The following is a 19,647-nucleotide window of genomic DNA, read 5'->3' on the forward strand; positions in this document are numbered from 1 at the left end:
CTTTGACGGATTTTTTTTCTAAGCAAGTAGCTAGCCGAGTTAGCCTAGCATTTGATAATGACGTCAGCACTCAACTGGTAACTACCATGTTTGCCAGCTTTGGCGGACTTCTGGTGGACATTTTGTACCCACCGTGTTGTGTGGTTGTTTTTACTCGCGTTTACAGAGAGAAATTCGAAGAATTATGCCTGGTAAGCGTCTTATTCTTCTTTACAATTCGATAATTTAGTTTAGTACATCACGACTTAAGTCTAGTGAAGCGCGCCAACCATGAACATCATGTATACAGCATGTGTATTGATTTAGCCAACTGCAACATAAATTGGGGTTATTATTAATGCCTTGTGCCTCTAAATGAGACATAAATATAGAACACTCAGTTCCGAATGTTGCAAAATGGTCGAATAATGAAATAGGAATGTTGCTGTTACCCAAGACTAGGCCACATGTGCTGTTAATTCGCCGTGCTTATTTATGAATGTTGGAAAACAGTGCGATCAGACGACAGCAGTTATGCGTGTCTTCCTTTTCATGGAGCCGATTACAACATCGCCTCAAACATGTTGATGCTTCTTTTTGACCACTTATTTTTACAACCTTGCACGTATTCATCACTCATTAGTGATTTCGGCGCATCCGTGTCCGCGGGAATGTCAGGTACGAACTTTAGGTGAAAAGCAACACAATCGCGACCATGTCAAGTTGCTTCCCAGTAGCCAGTTGACATGGGCGTATCCAATTAACACCAGATTAATTTGTGCCTCCGTGCCGGGGTACTTATTCCGATCTACAAGTATTAATTGTGTACCTCCCAAAGTGTGCCAGCTCGTGGCGCAGTGGTTAGGCAGCGGCATGTGTGTCTTTATTCTTCACCGCAGGATGGGTTCGAGTACCGCCCTCCACTTTTTGTTTTGTTTATTTTTATTTTTACTACCTTTACAATTACTTATTGCCACGAATCGAGAGTTGTAAACGAGACGCTTGGTATCACGTGTTGATTGAGGATTTGAACAGGAATGCACTTGAACAATTTCCATGTAGCTTGTGACGAATCTGCAGAGGAAACACAAAATGACTTTTTGACATTGCCCTAACGGCCACATCTGGAATCGGGAGCCAGTTAATCTGGAAGCCAGTTGAACCGTAACACCGGTACTCCCCTTTATTTGACCGTTGCCAGCTAGATGGTGGGTAACAGAAGACCATCAAACTAATAAAGGGTGGGAAAACATACAAGCTAATTTTATCCTCACTAGTAAGACAAGAAAGTGCACTAGTAGGATATCGAATAACCGCTCAAACGGGTTCATTGCAATTAAGATATCCTAAAAGTGTGCTAAATTATAAAGAATGTATGCCAAAGAAATGGACGCACTTTAAATAATTGCCCCACGAGTAACATGTTGTGCCTTTAACTAATGAAGACGGCGTACTTAGGAGATGGACGTCAAGCTGGATATCAAGAATGTCGACCAAATGCGCCAACGGCTTACTGTAGTAACCAGTGCAACGTTTTATTAGTAACAAACACTACAGTACGACATGACAATTATACAGATGTAAAACTGAAAAAACAACAACTTTACTACGTCTGAAGTTGCCCTTATGATAGTAACCTATGAAGACTTCAAAGTTATTACACTGTTAACAACTGTTGACAATAAATAGCTCAAATGACACTGAATGTGTATCCCTACCGAGGCACTGAAAGGTTTATTATGTTCAGTAAAATCTGAGACATGAAATTATTAAAAGCTGCATAAACGATTTTGATCTCAACTGAGGGTGGCTCTTGAGGCGCGATCACATTTTCCTCAGCTGCGCCTCCAGTACAAGGTTCTTCTTCACCTCCAGATTGTAGTTGTACTTCAAGTCCTCAATCTCGTCAAAGAAGGCGGCGTCCAACTTGCCCAAATCATCTTTCAGCTGTTGGACTTGGGCTTCCAGTTGGCTTTTCTCCAGCTCCGCGGACTTAAGGAGACCTTTCAACTTCCTGTTATCTTATCAAGGGCGAGAACGGAGAATTTAGTTTGTTGTGGTGAAGTGTAAAGTGCAATGTAAAGTGGGAGTGTCACCTGTGTCGTGTTTGGATGTCCCACTGTGTTGCTCGCTGTACTCGTCCATTCTTTTTTTTAACTCACTGTAAAAAACGATTCAAAACAATAGTCCTAAAATGTTTATACACATTTTTAAAATTATAGTATAATGCAATTTGTGTCAAGTAAAAGTGGAATTCAATTCAAAACAAAAATACTATGGAGAAATTCCAAAGTATGCAAAAACGCAACAAGTGCAGCATACTTGAAGTAACTAGCATAGCTCGCTGGAACAGAAACAAGGACACATTTCAACATTGTGGAGTGACAACGCTTAGTGTTTTGGTTTTTGGGATTTTTTCTTAGTTTATGTTGTGTGTGTGATGCAGTGGCAACACATTGTGACAGTGTCTTACAGCAGAGGGATGGACATAAAATTAGAGTCATACCTCAATTTCTTGGGGGCATCTGCTTCTGTGTGCGGACCGCTGGCAACATTCATTTTGTCAACCTGTACAAAAGAAGTAGAAGAGATTTATTGACTTATTGGGCAGGTTAAAATGTATAAATATGGGATGCAAGCTGGGTGGAGGTGGAGGGTTGTATCCTGCTAGGCTAAACGCAAATGTGGCCGACCGACTCTAGTGTGAGTTTATAGCCCACCAAGCTCTCATGCCGAGGATCTGCTAACCAAACTGTACGAAGCAATAAGCAAAAGACTAAGACTGGACTGATTGCTCGTGTTGGGGCGGGGGATTAAAGCAAATAAGTAGTCGAACTTTACCTCATCTTCGAGTCGCTCGATGCGGATCTGCGCCGTCTCCGCACGTAGGTTCGCTTCCTTCAACTTCTGTTTGAGTTCCGCCAGATTGGAGGTTTTCGTCGAGACTTCCTTCTCCAGCTCCTTCATCTTGTTTTCAAACATTCTATCGAAACAGGAGGGGGCAAACATTTCATTCAAAGAAAGAAGAAACATAACAGTTGGCAACATTTTCTGATGGTGAAAGCCAGCCTTCTTACCGAGTCACCACAGACACCTTGGCGGACTTGCTGTCAGTGACTTCCACAGCCGGTTTGGACAGGGCGTCGCGGAGTCTTTGCTTGGTTTCCTCCAGCTCAACCTCGAGCCTCTCACAGCCCAATTCCATGCTGGTATTGGACAATCGCAGTTTCTGTGCGGCTTCCGCTTCCTGATGACCGAAGTTTGACAACACGTAAGCCGAAAATGGTGTTCTGCTACTTAATGATTCATCGATATGGGATCTACAATCTTAAATCCTTGAGAAATTGACACCCCGCCTCCCCCAAAAAGTTTAATTGCCGATTATAATTAAAATTAGCGCTGCACGATATTGGAAAAACATGCGATATGTGACATGGATGTTGACTATGGCAATATCGATATTATTGCGATGTTCAACATGTCCCTAAAGAAATTACATTTTTACTATCTAATGAAAGAAATACATTTTTTTTAATGCGACAAAATAAGAAGTCTCAACGTGTTCTTGGCTAATTAATTGTAATTCCCCTGGATAATGTCCAACAATTGGGTTGCATTGCGCATTTGAGTGAGCAGAACTGGGCATCGACTATCCGTCTATAACTTCTGGGCGGTATTTCCGGCCGACCTACTTGGTCCCAGTCCGTCCCTCATCAGCAACAGTCAAATCTATTTTTTCACTATATTGTGCAGCCTTAGTTAAAACCCTACATTTATCCCAAACGTGTGTTTATTTCGCCTTTGCAACCTGTAATAAAAGGGTTATGTCATTTGTTAGCTTGGGCTTTTTAATAACTACTCATGAGAGTAAAAAATACACAGTGAATCGTGACGAGGCGGGGGTGCACTGGATATTCATCATTTTCATGCTGATCTTTATTGTTACCCTTTTGACTTGCTTTCGCAGACGTTCATTCTCCATCACTATCTTCTCCAGTCCTTTGCATTTCGATTCCATTCTGCGAATCTCTGCTTCATGTAGACCCTTCACCTTGTCGTATTCGGCCTACAAGACAAAAGACGATTGGTCGAGCCTGCTTTGGTGAAAATGTGTGAGTCATGAGTGGACAACAACCTGTAGCTTTTTGTGTTTTTGCTCCAAAACCTTGTCCTGACTTTGACTTGTGGAGGTTTTCTTTAGTGCCTCATTCTCCTTTTGTAACCGCTCCACCACCTTCTTCATCAAGTGAATGGTTTTCTCGAGTTCGGGCACAGTGTTCCCGCTGTAGCCGACCTGTTGCAGATCCCATAAGAAACGATTGTCAGGTTATATAAAGTCTGTTCGTTTTGGCGGGATCATACTTTGGAATTCGCCAGCCTTTTCTGCAAATCGGCACGTTCCTTTTTCAAGACGCTGAACATCTCCTCCTGGTCTGCAACTTTACTCTAGAAAAACAAAATCATTAAACCACTAATCTAGGGTTCTATATACAAATTGTGACAAGGTACTTAACAGCAACCATGGAGAAAGTGGTGCATACCTTTAGCCTTGGCAGGTCAATGTTGGCCTGTGCCAGTTGGAGACGGAGCTCCAGGTTCTCTGAAGCCAGTTTGAGGTTTTCCTTCTGGAGGTCTATGTCTCTTGGCGTCCTTGCATCTTTCTCTGACGTCTAGAGTAACGCAAGGGTAAGAATCATTGTTTAAAGGCTACAGAAATCTGTGTGTGGAACATGTGCCTACACACCACTATGGAAAAGTAAAGGGCGAAAGGGGAATACTCAGAAGTCTTCAGCTCTGCCAGGAATACTACAAGACTACTAGAGTGCTGGAGGACTACAGCGGCCTGAAGTACCTTTGGATATATTTGCGACCTGCTTTCAGGCTTCTGCACACCATCTTCCATTTGTTTCCTTATAGTGTTGTCGAGGTTTAGGCTTGGTTTCTTGTATTTGGTCACATCTGGAATATCTGTCGTTGCTTCCCTTGGAGACACTTCATCTTGTTCTGTCCCCTCGGGCTTTTCTGCACCTGATCCCCCCTCGTCCTTATAACTTTCTTGACTAGCCAATTCATCATCTTTGTGTATGTTACCTTTTGTTTCACCTTCTTCTGCAGACCAAGACGATGATTCACATCCTTCGAAACCAGGCTCTGCAATTTGTGAACCATCTGGTATAGCCTCAGATTTCCCTTGACTCCCCTTTGCTTCCATCACATCTGCACCCTCTATGTAATTGTTTTCTGCGGTCTGGTTTTTGTCCGCCTCAAGGTTCATACTCTTTTCTACAGCGTTGGTTTCAGACTCAGACGTTTCAGGAGTGTTCGTGTTGACTTCAGGGACCGTAGAGCAGCACTGTGGTTCATCCGGTTGGGGCACTGCACTAGGTTCCGATGACACGTTATCAACATCAAAAGTCATCCCTTTGGAAGTCTGCAAGAGTTTCCCCTTTGCATGCGCAGAATCCAACCGACACCAGTCAAGAAAGAAAACAGACGAAGACAGGGAAAGACAGCAGGGCTATATCATTAACGGAGGTGGATGTGTGTGTAGAAGTGCCATGTAAGAATATTTACAAATCTGGGATGTGTATCCGCAGTAACACTCAAAGGTGGTCTTGAGGGGGATGTCTGGTTCTCCATGGTTCGCAGTCTTTCCTCCAGGTGGTGGTTTCTCCGAGTCAGATCTTCCACAGCAGCGTCACGACTTAGAGCCTGTTGCTGCCTACAAGGTTACCCGAAATACAAACACCGGACGTCAGTACAGTGGTAGTGGCTGGTAAATTTGAACTGCTCGGAATTTGAATTGATCGACAAGCTTCATAAACATGCTTTAGTGAAGTGAAAAAAATGAAGCATGTGCAATGCATTTGAATGTGGGTCAAACATAAAATGAGAACGCTGATGAACTAGGATTGACAATAATGTTGAACCAGTTCAACGAAGTGTACTCAAACAGACAGGATACATACTTTATGGTGATCAACTGAGTCTCCAGCTCTGCATTCTTTTTCGTCAGCTCCTCAAGGTCCTTGTCCAGTTCATCTCGTCTTACTCCCGCCACCTGGTCCGCCGTCACTACCTGAGCCTTTGTTTTCTTCTGCAGTACGTTCCTCTCTCGCTCTAGTCTGTGTCAGTGCCATTAATAAAAAACATTGAAAAAAATTATCACCAAAGCACTTTGTTCTGGTGTTCGGCAACACAACATTAACTTAGCGATTACGATCGGCTTCCTCTGGATAACGTTTTCAGCCCTAGCATCACGTGACACATTAGATTTTTGTTATTATTATATTGACACTGACCTGCCATAGAGGTCTTTTATAGTGCTGAGCTGTTTGGACAGAGAGTCATTTTCATGTTCCTTGTCTTTCAGCGCATTCTTGAGCTTCTCAAGCTTGGACTGCCACTTCTTACCCTCCTCCCACAGCAGTGTTTCCTGTTTGCTCTGACGAATACGCATGTAAAACAGCATTCAGCTAGGCACAAATGAAACATTACATATGTACAGATAATGGTTGAAGGTTTTACAAACCTTTCCCTGATTGACTCTTTTGAGTTCAGCACTCTTCTCCAAGTCTGACTCCAACTTCCTGATCTTCTTCTTCAGATTCTCAACAGTTGGACCCTTCCCCTCGAGCACAGGTTGATTCTAAATAGACAAGTATTTCTTTATGGAACAACACTGCATTGTGTTTTCATCCTAGAAAGTTTTTCTTTCCAACCTGAATGCAGCTACTGAGCCTCTTGACTTGTTTCTGGAGGTCCTGGATTTCCTGTTCTCCTTCCTCCTTCTTGGCTTGAATACTCTTCTGATGACTGTGGCTCTTCTGGAGCTCTTGGTTCAGATCATCCACCTCCTTCCTGAGAGTGTTCTCGTTTCTCTTGGCCGACTCCTTCGCCAGATGTAACTCGTTGTTGAGCTCTTGCACCCGAGCCTTCGTGGAGGGAGTATGAGCTGGTTTTATCAACCAATCAAAATCAACATAAGACATTTGATATGTAAAGCCTACCTTCAGATCTTTGGTGTGCTTGTCAACTAACTTCTGTACGTTAAGCCTCTCCTCAGTCTGTGCGGCATTGGCCAAGACTTGCTGTTCGGCAGCTGACGTCATCTGGGTCCGCAGTTCTAAGAGAACTTTGCTGAGAGCCTGAGGAAACAATCGTCATGAGAGCAAGATTCCGATCCAAAGTCAAAAAACATCCTTGACAACCTTGATCTGTTTCTCTTTGTGGACCAACTGCAGTCTTAGGCGTTCCACCAAGTTCTTCATGGTGTTACTTGGAGACAGAACATTGGCCTCCTTTTGGCTTTCCAGCTCATTGCAGAGGGACTCAATCTCCTTCTTTAGCTCTGTTATTTCTCTCTTCTGGTCTTTGGTCTCCATGGCCAGATCTTCCACCTCAACAACATGAGACTCCTTCAGCCTGAGCAAAATGCACAATGTTAAAGCAAGGTAGCTTCATATTTTCCTTTGTCACCATTAGTTCAAGGTTTACATCTTTCTGGTTTTGAACATGTGCCGCACCTTTTCAAAATGTGAAACATGACGTCTGTTTTTGATGGTTTAACTCAAGACATGTGCAAATGTTTGGGTTCAAGGGCCACATGTGGATGTTTAGACTGACAGATGGGCCAAGTCATTCAAAGACAAGGCAAAATAAGACTTATGTACATTCAATATGTGCATTTTAATCGACAATTAGTTGCATCGTATTTCATGACAGAAAAGCCAACTTGTGTGGGACCAGATACAAAAAAATGGCCTGGTATCATCCAATAGAAATAGCCCCCAAATTAAGGACACCCCTTATAACCTGGACATCTCGTCTGTGTGTTGCTTGGCCTGCGTATCCAGGGCAATCTTCACTTGCTCCAATTCCACGGCGGCCATCTTCAGCTTATTGGTGACGGATATGAGCGACGCGTCCTGTTCAACCACAGTTTGCTCCAACTCGGCCATGCGGTCCAAATGTTTGGAGGTAGGCACTACGATGCGGGGCTTTTTCATCATCTCCTGGCAGGCAGGACAGACATAAGGAACATTTGAGAACCAATGAGGGTCTGACCTGTTTTAGTGTAGCCAACTGATACAGAACTGACTGATAGTTGTTTTTTTTTTTTTATACTAATTGCGACTGATTGCTGTGTATGGTGGGAGGGTGAATGTCATTAAGGTTTTATGCTGTAATGTGTTAAAAAAACAACAACTTGATTTTAACTCTTTAAATGCCAAGAATGATTTAAGCAGAGGTGGGCATTCCGTCAGATCGACGGACACACGTTTTGCTGACAGTTTATTAATGACAGAAGTGGGTTTTCATCTGTCAGTGTAAGCGCCAGTGACAGTCCGTCACAGGCAGTTGCCTGTTTTTCTGACGTTTTTTGAGGGGACGGACTGATGGACCAACGGACTAACTGACGGATTTAACTGACTGTCATGAAAAATGATGGACTGACAAATGATGGACCATCAAAATTTATTAAAATGCCCACCTCTGGATTTAAAAAGTCCATTGGAATCAGCTCAAAGTATTTTGGGATATCTAGGGTTCAAACAATGGATTAATCATTCTCGCATTTGAGGCATAATCACATTCACATTTGCTCTTATGTGGAACCTATCCCTATTAAAAAATATTAAAAACTCTTAAAACCCCACAGCTAAAATTAAAGTAGCAATTAGGAAGTATTTTGAAGGGGTAAATCTTGACTAGGTGATGATACTGATATGTCGGTTAAGTTGAGTTTAGCCTGACTTGTTAAGTTGAAAATTCTTCGCCACATGTACATGTGCCCTCAGGGTGCTTTTTATTTATTTTTACAAAAAAATCCAGCGAATGGGTATCTTTCAGTACCGCTGCCTGCTGTTTGAGGCGGTCCAGGGTGATGTCATTGTTGGAATCCAACTTCTGATAAAGTGTCCTGAGTTCGTCATCGTGCCTCTTGATCAGCACCTCTTGATCCTGAAATAAGTAGCTAGGTTAGTTAGAAGAACTGAATTGCAACAATTTGGTATCACCGTACCTTTACAGCTTGTGTCAGCTGGTTCTGGTACTTCTTGAGCACACTATCTTTCTTGTCCAGTCGCCCTTGGAGATCTTTAATGGTCTTGTGCACCAGCTTGAGTGCTTCGCCGTCACGCTCGGAAGTATCCGCCAGTAGATGCCCTCCACTGGCGATGACGGACGGGAGGCGGAGACGCAGCTCGTTGATGACTTTGTCCCTGGACGCCACGTTCTGTTCGGACTTTCTCAAGGCTTCTTCCTTCTCCTTCAGTTTCTACGTTCGATGAAAGAATGCCGGTCATCTGTTTCATGATTGAAAAACGATACAAAATAAAAGAAAATGATACCTCCTCCAACCGTTTTCCAGCGGCCTGTGTGCTCGAGATGGTATCAACTTGTTCACTGATTTTTCTCAAGGCAAACTCAAGTTGTTGAGTCAGAGGCAGATTTGTGTCCGGGAGGTAGCTGGGGGTATCTAGTGCCTGAAATCACAGAATATTAGCTCATTGGCCCTAAAATAAAATCTCAATATACTGTATATGTTCATAAGGAAATTTATCCCCCCATCCTTTCTGGAATTTTCTTTTATTTCTCCTGATAAACAAGCTTTGAAATTGTTCCCTAGAATTAATTTGCATCATTGACCAGAGACTCTTTACTGTACTATCAAAATAAGAAGAACTGTTGGAAAACCCCCACTTGTCAAAACATTTAGACATCATTTTAAATGTTTAACAATTTCACATCGTAGATGAGGCTTCTAACTGCATCGCTACACTGAACCTTTTCAGTGCCATCCAGTAACTCCTGGTGGATCTCATGCTGGTCCAGCTGATGCTCCAACTCCAACTCTCGCTGGTCCCACGCAAGCTGGCGCTCTTCTTGAATCTTGACCGAAGAAAATTAGGTACAAAGTGACTAAGAGTGACCCACTTTTTTCTCCCACTCTCACGCTCACCATATTTTGCTGCACAATCTCCTCGCCTAGTGAGTGGATGTTTCTCTCCTGCTCCTCCAGCAGGTTCTTCAGGTACCGGATCTCTTCCTTCTGCCTTGTCACCTCCCTGCTTTTCCTCAGCTCCTGCAGATGGGCTTCTTCCATCTTCTTGTGCCACTCGCGTACCTGTTTCAGTGATATTAATTGATCATTAGAATGCAAACAGAACACAAGTGACCCTTGATTCACTATAGAAACACTTCTCTCGCAGAGTCCTTCTTACCCACCGTCCTAATGAGGACGCTATATAAAATGGATTATATAAAATGGATGGATGTAAACAGTGTTGCGCCTAAATATTGGCGGTTGAATTTTCTTTCTGTGACGTAGGTTAGTTTAGCATCTTGATTTTTTTTCTTTCTGCCTCTTTCTTGATACAGTGGCTTTAAGCTTTCACTTTGACATGTGGGGCAAGTCATGGCGGACAACTAACCTTCTGGACCCCTTTGGCATCCCTTAACATAGCACAGAGCTCCTCCAGGCCTCGGAGCCTCAACTCCAGCTCCTCCGCCCGACCCTCCGCCCTCCTGCGCTCCTCCTCTGCCTCCCTTCTCTCCTGGTACGCCTTTGCTTTCTCCTCCTGGAGGCCCCCCAGGGTGGACGAAAACTTCTCCTGCTGCTGCAGCGGCAGAGCGCCAGCAAACTGGCGGCGCAGCGACTGCACCGTCTGCCGCAGGCGCCGGCACCGGCTGCCCGCCTCCTGCCGTGCCAAGAACAGCGCCCGCTCGCCAGCGTCGAGCCGCTGCTCAGCGCGCCGCAAGAGTGTCTCCAAATGTTGGACGTGGGCGGTGGAAGCGGCCAGCTTCGCCAAGGCGTCTGACTCGCTGAGTTGCAGAGCCACGATGTGCTGGTGGAGCTTGGCTACTAGGGCCTTCTCATCCGATTGAGACTGATGACAACAAATGAGAGATTGGACAATATACGTTTTGGACCTCATTTTAGCCAGCATTCAAATTATTAACTAGGTTTTTATTTGGATTTTTCTAAAAGAAGGACAGTAGTTAAAGAAGCTAGTGTTAAGTAGGGCTCGGCAATTAATTTACAAAAGCAGAGTAAGTCTTGCCCATCTTAGTGATTTTGGTTGCTATATTTATTTATTTTTTAAAAAGAACTTTATCAACATGTTGGAAACTTTTGACCTGAGGTACATGCTTACAAGCCACAAATATTTTGCCGAGGTAGCCTTGCCTCAAATGTTTAACTCTTAAAAAAAAAAAAAAACAACCTTGTTTGGTATTCGGAGCAAATCGCCGGAAGAGGAAAAAAGCCAAAGTTGTTTGGAATAATATCATTGTCATTTGCTTTACATCTAGGGTAGAAAAATGATTTAACAAATTGCCCGGGTAGAAAAAGGATTTAACAAATTGCCCTATGTTCAAGTTCTAATTCTAGTCTTGCACTGTTATTGGGCACTGTAATGTAAACTAATCAAATTCTAACATGCTAGCAGTTGGCGTGCTAACATACCAAGGTAGCGACCTGAGTTGTGAGAGCGATTAGGCTGATTGATAAGGATTTGACATATTGCCCTGTATTCAGGTACTATTTCTAATGAGAATGTATTACATGCTAAAATGCTAGCAGTTGGAATGCTGTCACACATACCTGGTAGTCTAAGATTTGTCTCCTCAAAGATTCCACCTCCTTGTCTTTAGACTGTTGTCTGGCCTGGAAAGTTGACGCTTGCTTCATGGCAATGTCGGAAACCTCCCGAAGCCTGTCAGTCATGATTAAAAACACATGCCTGTCATTAATAATACTAATTTAAAAGCTATAGTTGTTGTTTTTGCACACTATACTTTGATAGCTCGGAGCGGAGTTGTGCCTCAATGGCCTCCAGCTGTCCAATCCTCGCCCGGTCGGCGTCACTTGCGGCTTTGGCGACGCAGTCAGCCAGCTCATCCCTTAGTTCTCGCTCCAAGTTCTGTGCCTCTACGTTCATTTTGGTCAGCTGAGGAGGAAAACAAAAACATCTGATTCCGAGATGTGATCCCCATATAGTATGATGGCTGGCAAGCGGTCTACATTGCCACTCGGTGCTCCGTATCGCAATATTAATGTTTGTGCATAATGACTAGATTTCATCATTTTTCATTTCATTGACTGAAAATACACAGCATATTGATTTACAAGTCATTAGCCTCTGAGCCAAAATGTGAGTTATGAGGGAGCTTCAGACACAATGTTGCTCAAGTGAAGTTCAGATGTTTTTTGAACTTGGAAAACCGTCAAACACAGATACAAAATTAAAACACTCGCAAGGTGCAAGAGCAGTCGCTAACTATGAATACTATAGTGTGTGACTTTCACTTTAATTGCAATTTATAAAAGCAGTTTATTTCATTACACTATATTCTAATATATATATATATATATATATATATATATATATATATATATATATACAATGCTATTAGTTTTTTTTTTTTTTTAATGTAAAATTTGTGTTTTGTGCGGGGCTGGAACGGATTAATGAAATTTCATTTTATTTCAATAGAGAACATGGATTGGCTATTCAAGTAAGCTTCACACATTACTATTTAATTTGTTCATTTAAACAAATGCAAATGTATATTAAATGAATAAATGACTTTTTAAAAAAAATTAAATTCAATTGTTAATTTAAATGAGTTGAAATATTGTATAACTAAGCTTTCCCCTGAGCTATATATCTGTAGCACTTGCCCCCAACCTACCTCAGCAAACTTGGTCTCCAGCTCACTGTTGCGCTCCTCCACTTTGCTCAGTGAGCTTCTCAGCTGTTCATACATGGCGGTGGCATGCTCTGCCCTTTGACGCTCGTTCAGCTCCTTCATCTCCAGCGTGGCCATCCGCCGGGCGACCGATGCCCCCACAGCGGGGCCCTTCTCCGCATCGTCCGCGCCCGTTTCCAACCTCGCATTCTCCCATGCGTGCTCCAACGTGTGCAGCTTTTCCTTGGTGATCTCCAACTCCTTGTTGATGGTGGCCATGTGTCCTCTTAGCGATGCATTCTCACTCTGACGGGACAATAATAATAAGTTCCGCTAGTGGTGCCACACTTTGAGAATCACTGTCCTAAGTGAACAATTGAACAATTTTGAGGCTCCACCATCGTGCCTTTGCGCACCTCTAGATCTTCCAAGTTTGTAGTCCTCTTGACAAGCAGTCCGTCTCTCTGTAGCACGTCTCTGTATTTGACGGTGAGCTCCGTGTACTGCCTGTTGGCCTTCTCCAACTCCGACGCTGGCACGCTGTCGTCCAAGGCCTTCTGCAGGGCCGCCATTCTGTACGCTGCAGTTTCCTTTTTCACGAAAAACAAAAAGGACAATAGCTAGGGCCACCTCCGACTACAAAACGTCATCATTTTTAACTCCAATTGTAGTACTAAACCAACAGGGGCGCTGTATTCAAAACATTTGGAAATTTCTCTAAAACTGTTAAAACAGAAAAGCCCAATGATTCCTAACAGGTTTTCTTTTTGACTGTGTGTGTTGAATGACTTTCTGGCTTTTGAATTGTAAAGTAAGTAAATTAACTACAAGCAGTCAGAAAGTTCGAAATCGTGTTAATGATGAGATGTGCCCATTGTCAGATTTCAAAGAAGTTAAAATGGAATGAAGGCAAGATTTCAGCACAGGACATGGAGGCCAAATACGGGGATTCAGTTGAAAAGGAGGATCATTTCACTAAAGCAAAGTTAATGTTAGTTCCAATTTTCCCTAAATCACCAGCAGCAAAAACCAGCAGTTTTGATCTACAGTGGCTGGACAAATTCACCTGGCTCAGACACAAGCCTACACAAAAGAAATAAAAGAAAGAAAAAGCATGTAATGCTTGTGTAAAAAAATGTAATACGTGGCCAGAAATTCTTCCCATTCCCCGCCAGCCACAGCCAGGAAAAACTCTGCGTTTGGACAACATGCTCAGAATGAGACGACTGCTTGCCTTGTATCTGAGCAGGTGGCCTATCCTCTGTGTGATGGCAGTCTGCATTTGAGCATCGGCGTCCCTCAGCCGGCTATTTTCCTTGCGCAGGTGCTGCTCTTGCTCCATTAGGGTGGTGCAGCGTCGAGTCAGCTTTGTCTCGTTCACTTTGGACACGGTCAACTTGCGCAGCGCTTCACTCAGATGCCGCCTGACTTCCTCTGGGTCCTTCTCCAGGGCTTCCAGTAGGTCCTAACAGTAGGAGTAAAGTGAAGCGTTAGTGGGTTTTTAAGACCACCAACACAAAATTGGGGTGCACAAAGTCGACTAATTTACGAGCGTATAAGAAGTGGGACGCCCGTCCATATAAGGGAAATTCCGCAATGCCACGATGAGGGTATGAAATTTCAACACTCGACAGTTCTCCCAACCTGTTGTGTTGAAAGCAACTATCGGGTCCGACAACTTATGCGTGAAAGGCAAAGGCAGAAAAATGCCAGGCCTTAAGATATAGTTCTGATGCGGCTGTTTGCAGTCTGCCGGTGTGGAAGTTGATTTTGCTTACACTGAACTGCTGGAGTTTAACAGAGTCCAACATCTGTTTCTCCTCAAGTTTGATTCTGGTGCTCATCAAAGTTTCTTTCTCCTTCTCCCATTGCGACTTCTCACTGCACAAAAATTACAAACAAATTTCCATAAAATGTTAGCATTGAACCACCCAAAAACGTCCTTCATGTACACAAGAATCCAATAAGGAACACTGAGTCTCCAAACCTGAGGTATTCCTCATACAGAAGTCCTTGCTGGTGGCTAACAAGTGCAAACTTTTCTTTGTATTCCTCCAGTGATGCCATCATCTTATCCCGTGTGTTCTCCTGGTTCTGGACTTCCTAGTTAACATCGATAGTGAAAAACAAAAAACATGAGCTAATGCTTTATCTTCAATGACTAATGCACACAGGGTACAACAGACCTGAAGCAGCCGGACAGCGTACTCGTTTAAGGAGTTGATGACCTGCATGCTGCTGGCCTCCAGCCCCTCAGGGAGGCTCAGTGGTTGGAAGATGCCACCGCCCGACTTCCGCAGGTGCTCCAGCTTTCCTTCCAGGTGACTCATCTGACACCATAGACACAGACAATCACAAGTAGTGCCACACCATCTAAAGTCGACAACAACCCAAGTAGTTTTGTATTCGATGACTCAAAATTTACCCAGTAGTGGAAAGTTGGGTAAAAAAGTGCCTGGCACTAGTTTTCAACAACATATTTTGGTGCACATTGTTATCAGAATTGGACGGACCAAAATATCTCCATGACCCATGCCTGAAATTTAGCTAAAAGTCTTATCATTTTGTTTTAAAGCAAACTCTAATGGAGGCAGTGATTCTGAAACTGTTGTACGAGGTACACGAAAGAATCATTGAAGTAAATGATGAAACTGATGATCAAACAATGTTGCTGTGGCGTAAAACACCAGTCTGACCGACCGACATAAATTGGTTGGACAGGATGCACGAAAAAAATCTCAAGAATTCATGCACAAAATTAAACTCATAATTTTGGGGAAAATTCAGTATTCGTACTTTGACGGAGACTTGACTAAGCATTTGGCCCAACAGAGCCCCAATCAGACAGATTGGCGACACTGAATTGCAAAACATTTTGGTGAATGATAGATTCTATGACCACATATTATGTCCTACAAGACAAGTTGGGGCAGCTTCCTGGCCTCTGCCCCTGGACGTACCTTCTCTTTCGCAGCGGCCAGTTGAGCGACGCTGCCAGTCGCTTCCTCACGGGTGGACTTCAGTTCCCGCCGGAGCTCCTCGTTTCGGCCCACTAGTTTGTGGATTTGAGACTTGAGGTCTGACGTTAGGTGCTTGCCCCTGACGTTCCCTACCTGTGATCAGACACAAATGGATGCAGGAAAATGAAAATCCTGTGGAGCAAACTGGAAATCTTTGACATTGGAAGTTTGTTTGATGGCCACCATGGGAACAGACTATATAGAGGACAAGAACGGGTAGAGTCTCGGGATTAAAAGATCGACAGGGAGATTACTCACATCCATCAGACCGGAAATACCAGAGTCAGCGTCAGATGGACAGGTCCCCTTGACCTTCAAGGCCTGCAGGACGTCCTTGAGTGCAGCTTCCACGTCCCCTTTCTCCTTGGAGAGATGCTCCACTTTGAGAAGACACAGAAAATAGACAAATGCAAGGGCAAACTGAAGATGGGAAACGACTGCAGTGATTCTGCTTACACTTGAGGTGAAACTGAGTCTTGTGGAGCTCCATCTGTCTCTTATGCATTTTCACTTCTTCTTCCAGGTGCTCATTCTGCATACGAAATGTTCATAAATGATTTTTGAAGGAGTTCAGGAATTCAGTTTCCCTTCCGAAAAAGTGCCAGTGCGGTCCCTTAGGAGCTGACCTTGGCTTGGAGCTCTTCATCTGTTTGAGTTGTCGGCTTTCCTGTGCTGTGTGAGACATCTTCCTCCACCAAGATGGACGGTGGCGGCCCTAAAGAGACACAACTTTAGATCAAGACTGAAGGACCTCTGGAATTGAGCACCTTAATGGCTGCTTTGGAACTACAATGGCTGCTCAGGGCACTGATTTATTTGAAAGGAGTTGTTGAAGTATGCCTTTGATTTCATCTTAAAACTGTTTGTGTGCCTTGCTAGCTGCTGCTGTTTTGGTTAGCAGCAGATGGGCTCAAACGGGCTCGGCAGTTAACGTTTGTGTTTGAATAATAGCGTCTAGGCCTGAGCTAGAAATGAGCTAATTATATTTACTACTCATTTTTGTTTCTGATGGGAAGAAAGGAGAAAAATATTTCTCATAAGTGGATGCCGTATCATGTATCTTTTGAGTGAATAGTGTTTAAGTCACCTCTCTGTTTGGCCAGGAGTCTGACTTGTTTCTTCATCTCCAGTCGTTCCTCTTCAAGACGTTCAATCTGAACAGCAAGTCAATTTAAACATAGCAGAGAAAATACCACTTGAAATTTTGGATTAGGGCTGAACAATTAATTACATTTGAAATACAAATGCGATTTGATAATTGTTGTAATGGCTGTGTAAAGACTGGTCTCTGAGAGCAGAGCGGAGCTTTAACCTTGTGAGGTTAAAAAAAAAAATGACCGTTTTTTTTTTTTTTTTTCTCAAACTCCCGTCGAATAAGCGCATGTGTGGGTATATGTCTGTGTGGACAGAACTTTTTCGAAACTGATGCCACTTCCAGCGGTAAGAGGATAAAAAAATCCGGCCTGATGTTTCATGAATGAAACCAAAATGAGACTAAGATGTTACTCATTTATTCAATGAAATGCCACCCATCTGTAATGGCTGCTGGCACTTATCCGTTTTTGAAGTGGAAAGATGGTCCCTCATGAACAGGAATAATCGCACTTGTTCTACACATTAGCGTGTCGTCGCTGTCCTGTGAAAAACCCTTATTTCCATTTTTGTAAATTTTCTTATTTTTACGTGAATGGTGTTTCCGCGTTACAGACATCACATTAACGTGAAAAAAAATAACAAATAAAATAAAAAATCCAAAATTGGCCAGAAGGGTTTTTCACAATGTGTTATGTTACTGATTGGCAATAGGTAAACTTTAATTTTTATACATGTGTTGTATTTGTTCATTGTCTATCTGATAAATCAAATTATGAATGAAACATGAAGTGATATGTAAGAAGTGGTAAATCCAAGATTTGTTTGCATTATTATTGTAATCGCCACTATAGTTTGTGTAATTTCTTACTGGTTTACAGTATATATTTACCACACTTGTGCGCCAGGATTATGTTGTTGTGGTGAAGGCTTACAAGACTGCACGTCAAAAGTATTTAGTAAGTTCACACCTGTAATTACAGTTGAAAAACTTTCATATTAGTTAATGTATCATTTGCCTTTATCTTAATATCCTATAATGCATAAAATATCTGCTATTGTTTGTTGTAATCAATATTAATTGCTTGTGGGAGAATACATACAATACAAAATATAGGCAAATTAAATCGCAATCGCAATATTGGGGGACAAGGAAAAAAAAAATCACCAATAGATTATTTTCCAAAATCGTTCAGCCCTACTTCAGATTGAGTTTACCTCTTTAGCAAGTATTTGATTTTCGGCTTTATATTGCCGTTGTTTAAGGTCTCTGGCTCGTCTGAACTCGCCCAGGTCCACTTCCTGTTTGGGTTCATAGCCTTTGGAAAGACACCAACAAGAGTCAGATGAATTTTTGTCTTATGTACAGCACTTAGTTACAGCTGTGGTTGTTGTTGTTAAAGTGTTCTAGAAATAAAGTTGAGTGGAATTGAGGTGAGGTGAAAGATGCGATGGAAAAAATATAACCAAGTCTGTCACGGAAGTCCTCATTTTCCTCTGAGAGCTGGTTGATTGTCATGTATGCTTGGTTGAGCTCTTTGGTCACGGACTCTAACTCCAAATCTCTCCTTTGGATTTGACTTTTACACGCCTTGATCTCACCAATGGCTTCTTCCAGGCCGTAAATGCCCTGGAATACAGAAAAAGATCCTTCATTATGAAAGATCACTAACATCTTGTGTTGCAGAAGTCGGCTAGCGATTGGATAAGCAGTGACACCAATGGCGTTACATTCATGACTTATGTATGTTGTCATCCACTTACATGTTCGTACTCTCTCAGGCGCTTAGATGCCTCGATGAGCTCTTGGTCTTTTTCCTCGGCATGAGCTTCGGCTCGTTTCAAAGCCTCCTCTGCTTCTACTGCTCTCATCTCGGCAGCGTCCCGCTTGGATACTAGCTCCTCCATCTTTCTCTGCTGGACCAGTGCTTAAACAAGACACACACACACAAGTTTTACTCACAGTCTACCTATTGTTGTATTGATGTTTGTATAGTGTCATGGACAGCCCAAAAAGACTTTTATAAATACATGGTAACACAAAAAAAACTGAAACTTTTTAACAATCCAATAAAACAGAGTGATGGAAGAAAAATGTTACTCAATTGAAAGCTTAAAACATGCCATTTAAAAACAATGATGGAATTTCTTTTTTTTTTAAATGTACGTCCTATAGATGGCGTCCACCTGTACGATTGCATTCAAAAATTTCAGTTTTTTGGGGTCAAATGAAATAGACAAAAAATGAAACGTGGTACTCTTCAACAGGAAGGTTAGCTACTTCTCTTTTAATTTCACGATTATAAACAGCTGCTGGTATTAATGTTTGCATTTCCAATGTTTTTTGCTGCAAAATTATTATTTTTTTAAAACTCCTAAACAGCACAATTAGGATGTCTTTTGCGCCACAGCAGCTGGATCCTTTTTGCTATCGGGTGACGCAATTCAGATGTTTCTTTTTATTCTCCGGTTCCGGTTTTTGTGTTTCCAAAATCCCAAATAACATTTCTCCAATGTGTTGTTTGTGCCTCATCAGTACAAGAACATAATGTTTTTTTTTTGTACCAAACAACATTGTACTTGGTGGAGGGGGGGAGAAGAACACATTGCAATTATTTTGATTAGGAAACCAAAATTATTCAAAGTGGTTTACTTGGAACACAAAAACAAATTAATTATCAAACCAATATCGGAACTGTGTCACTTGGGAACACAAAAACATTGGACCTGTGCCACTTGGAACAGTTGTGACATACAGATTTTCTCTGTACAAAAAAAAAAATCTCTTAGCAGACTGAGGCTTTTCACACAGAACAAAATCCACTTTTCCAATGACTTTTTATCACTGCAGTCTTTGTTG

The 19,647-nt window shown here is 42.5% G+C and overlaps 1 protein-coding gene and 1 long non-coding RNA gene across 8 annotated transcripts in view; one reads left to right on the forward strand and one right to left on the reverse strand.

Annotated features, from left to right (window-relative positions):
* The first annotated feature begins 16 nt into the window (after nt 1-16).
* LOC147149030 (uncharacterized) overlaps nt 17-19,647 on the forward strand; it is a 25,922-nt gene continuing 6,291 nt past the window's right edge. Inside the window, exons 1-2 of the long non-coding RNA XR_015086565.1 lie at nt 17-191; nt 14,850-14,996. This is a non-coding gene — a long non-coding RNA (uncharacterized LOC147149030). The remainder of the gene's footprint in view (nt 192-14,849; nt 14,997-19,647) is intronic.
* LOC147149031 (centrosomal protein of 290 kDa-like) overlaps nt 1,490-19,647 on the reverse strand; it is a 27,695-nt gene continuing 9,537 nt past the window's right edge. For 4 of the 7 annotated variants that reach the window (XM_086028855.1, XM_086028857.1, XM_086028858.1 and 1 more), the window contains 40 exons: nt 18,552-18,715; nt 18,255-18,417; nt 18,006-18,106; nt 16,783-16,849; nt 16,322-16,410; nt 16,152-16,227; nt 15,954-16,075; nt 15,636-15,788; nt 14,862-15,005; nt 14,663-14,778; nt 14,454-14,556; nt 13,910-14,140; nt 13,092-13,265; nt 12,679-12,981; nt 11,782-11,933; nt 11,588-11,699; nt 10,416-10,871; nt 9,944-10,108; nt 9,769-9,873; nt 9,333-9,467; nt 9,005-9,259; nt 8,836-8,943; nt 7,795-7,994; nt 7,191-7,404; nt 6,990-7,127; nt 6,702-6,914; nt 6,512-6,628; nt 6,282-6,424; nt 5,949-6,104; nt 5,554-5,701; nt 4,832-5,425; nt 4,521-4,649; nt 4,342-4,425; nt 4,115-4,273; nt 3,926-4,045; nt 3,057-3,226; nt 2,821-2,962; nt 2,486-2,547; nt 2,076-2,140; nt 1,490-2,000 (listed from right to left, as the gene is read on the reverse strand). In XM_086028855.1, the coding sequence (XP_085884981.1) occupies nt 1,804-2,000; nt 2,076-2,140; nt 2,486-2,547; nt 2,821-2,962; nt 3,057-3,226; nt 3,926-4,045; nt 4,115-4,273; nt 4,342-4,425; nt 4,521-4,649; nt 4,832-5,425; nt 5,554-5,701; nt 5,949-6,104; nt 6,282-6,424; nt 6,512-6,628; nt 6,702-6,914; nt 6,990-7,127; nt 7,191-7,404; nt 7,795-7,994; nt 8,836-8,943; nt 9,005-9,259; nt 9,333-9,467; nt 9,769-9,873; nt 9,944-10,108; nt 10,416-10,871; nt 11,588-11,699; nt 11,782-11,933; nt 12,679-12,981; nt 13,092-13,265; nt 13,910-14,140; nt 14,454-14,556; nt 14,663-14,778; nt 14,862-15,005; nt 15,636-15,788; nt 15,954-16,075; nt 16,152-16,227; nt 16,322-16,410; nt 16,783-16,849; nt 18,006-18,106; nt 18,255-18,417; nt 18,552-18,715 (6,545 nt within the window). In that variant the 3' untranslated portion in view covers nt 1,490-1,803. Of the gene's footprint in view, nt 2,001-2,075; nt 2,141-2,485; nt 2,548-2,820; nt 2,963-3,056; nt 3,227-3,925; nt 4,046-4,114; nt 4,274-4,341; nt 4,426-4,520; nt 4,650-4,831; nt 5,426-5,553; nt 5,702-5,948; nt 6,105-6,281; nt 6,425-6,511; nt 6,629-6,701; nt 6,915-6,989; nt 7,128-7,190; nt 7,405-7,794; nt 7,995-8,835; nt 8,944-9,004; nt 9,260-9,332; nt 9,468-9,768; nt 9,874-9,943; nt 10,109-10,415; nt 10,872-11,587; nt 11,700-11,781; nt 11,934-12,678; nt 12,982-13,091; nt 13,266-13,909; nt 14,141-14,453; nt 14,557-14,662; nt 14,779-14,861; nt 15,006-15,635; nt 15,789-15,953; nt 16,076-16,151; nt 16,228-16,321; nt 16,411-16,782; nt 16,850-18,005; nt 18,107-18,254; nt 18,418-18,551; nt 18,716-19,647 lie in introns of those variants that run through there. The other 3 variants (XM_086028859.1, XM_086028861.1, XR_015086564.1) reach the window with 3 other exon arrangements.

This window comes from Filicampus tigris, chromosome 4 (genome assembly GCF_054856515.1).
Source record: "Filicampus tigris isolate MCC_2025a chromosome 4, RoL_Ftig_1.0, whole genome shotgun sequence".
Lineage (NCBI taxonomy): Eukaryota > Metazoa > Chordata > Actinopteri > Syngnathiformes > Syngnathidae > Filicampus > Filicampus tigris.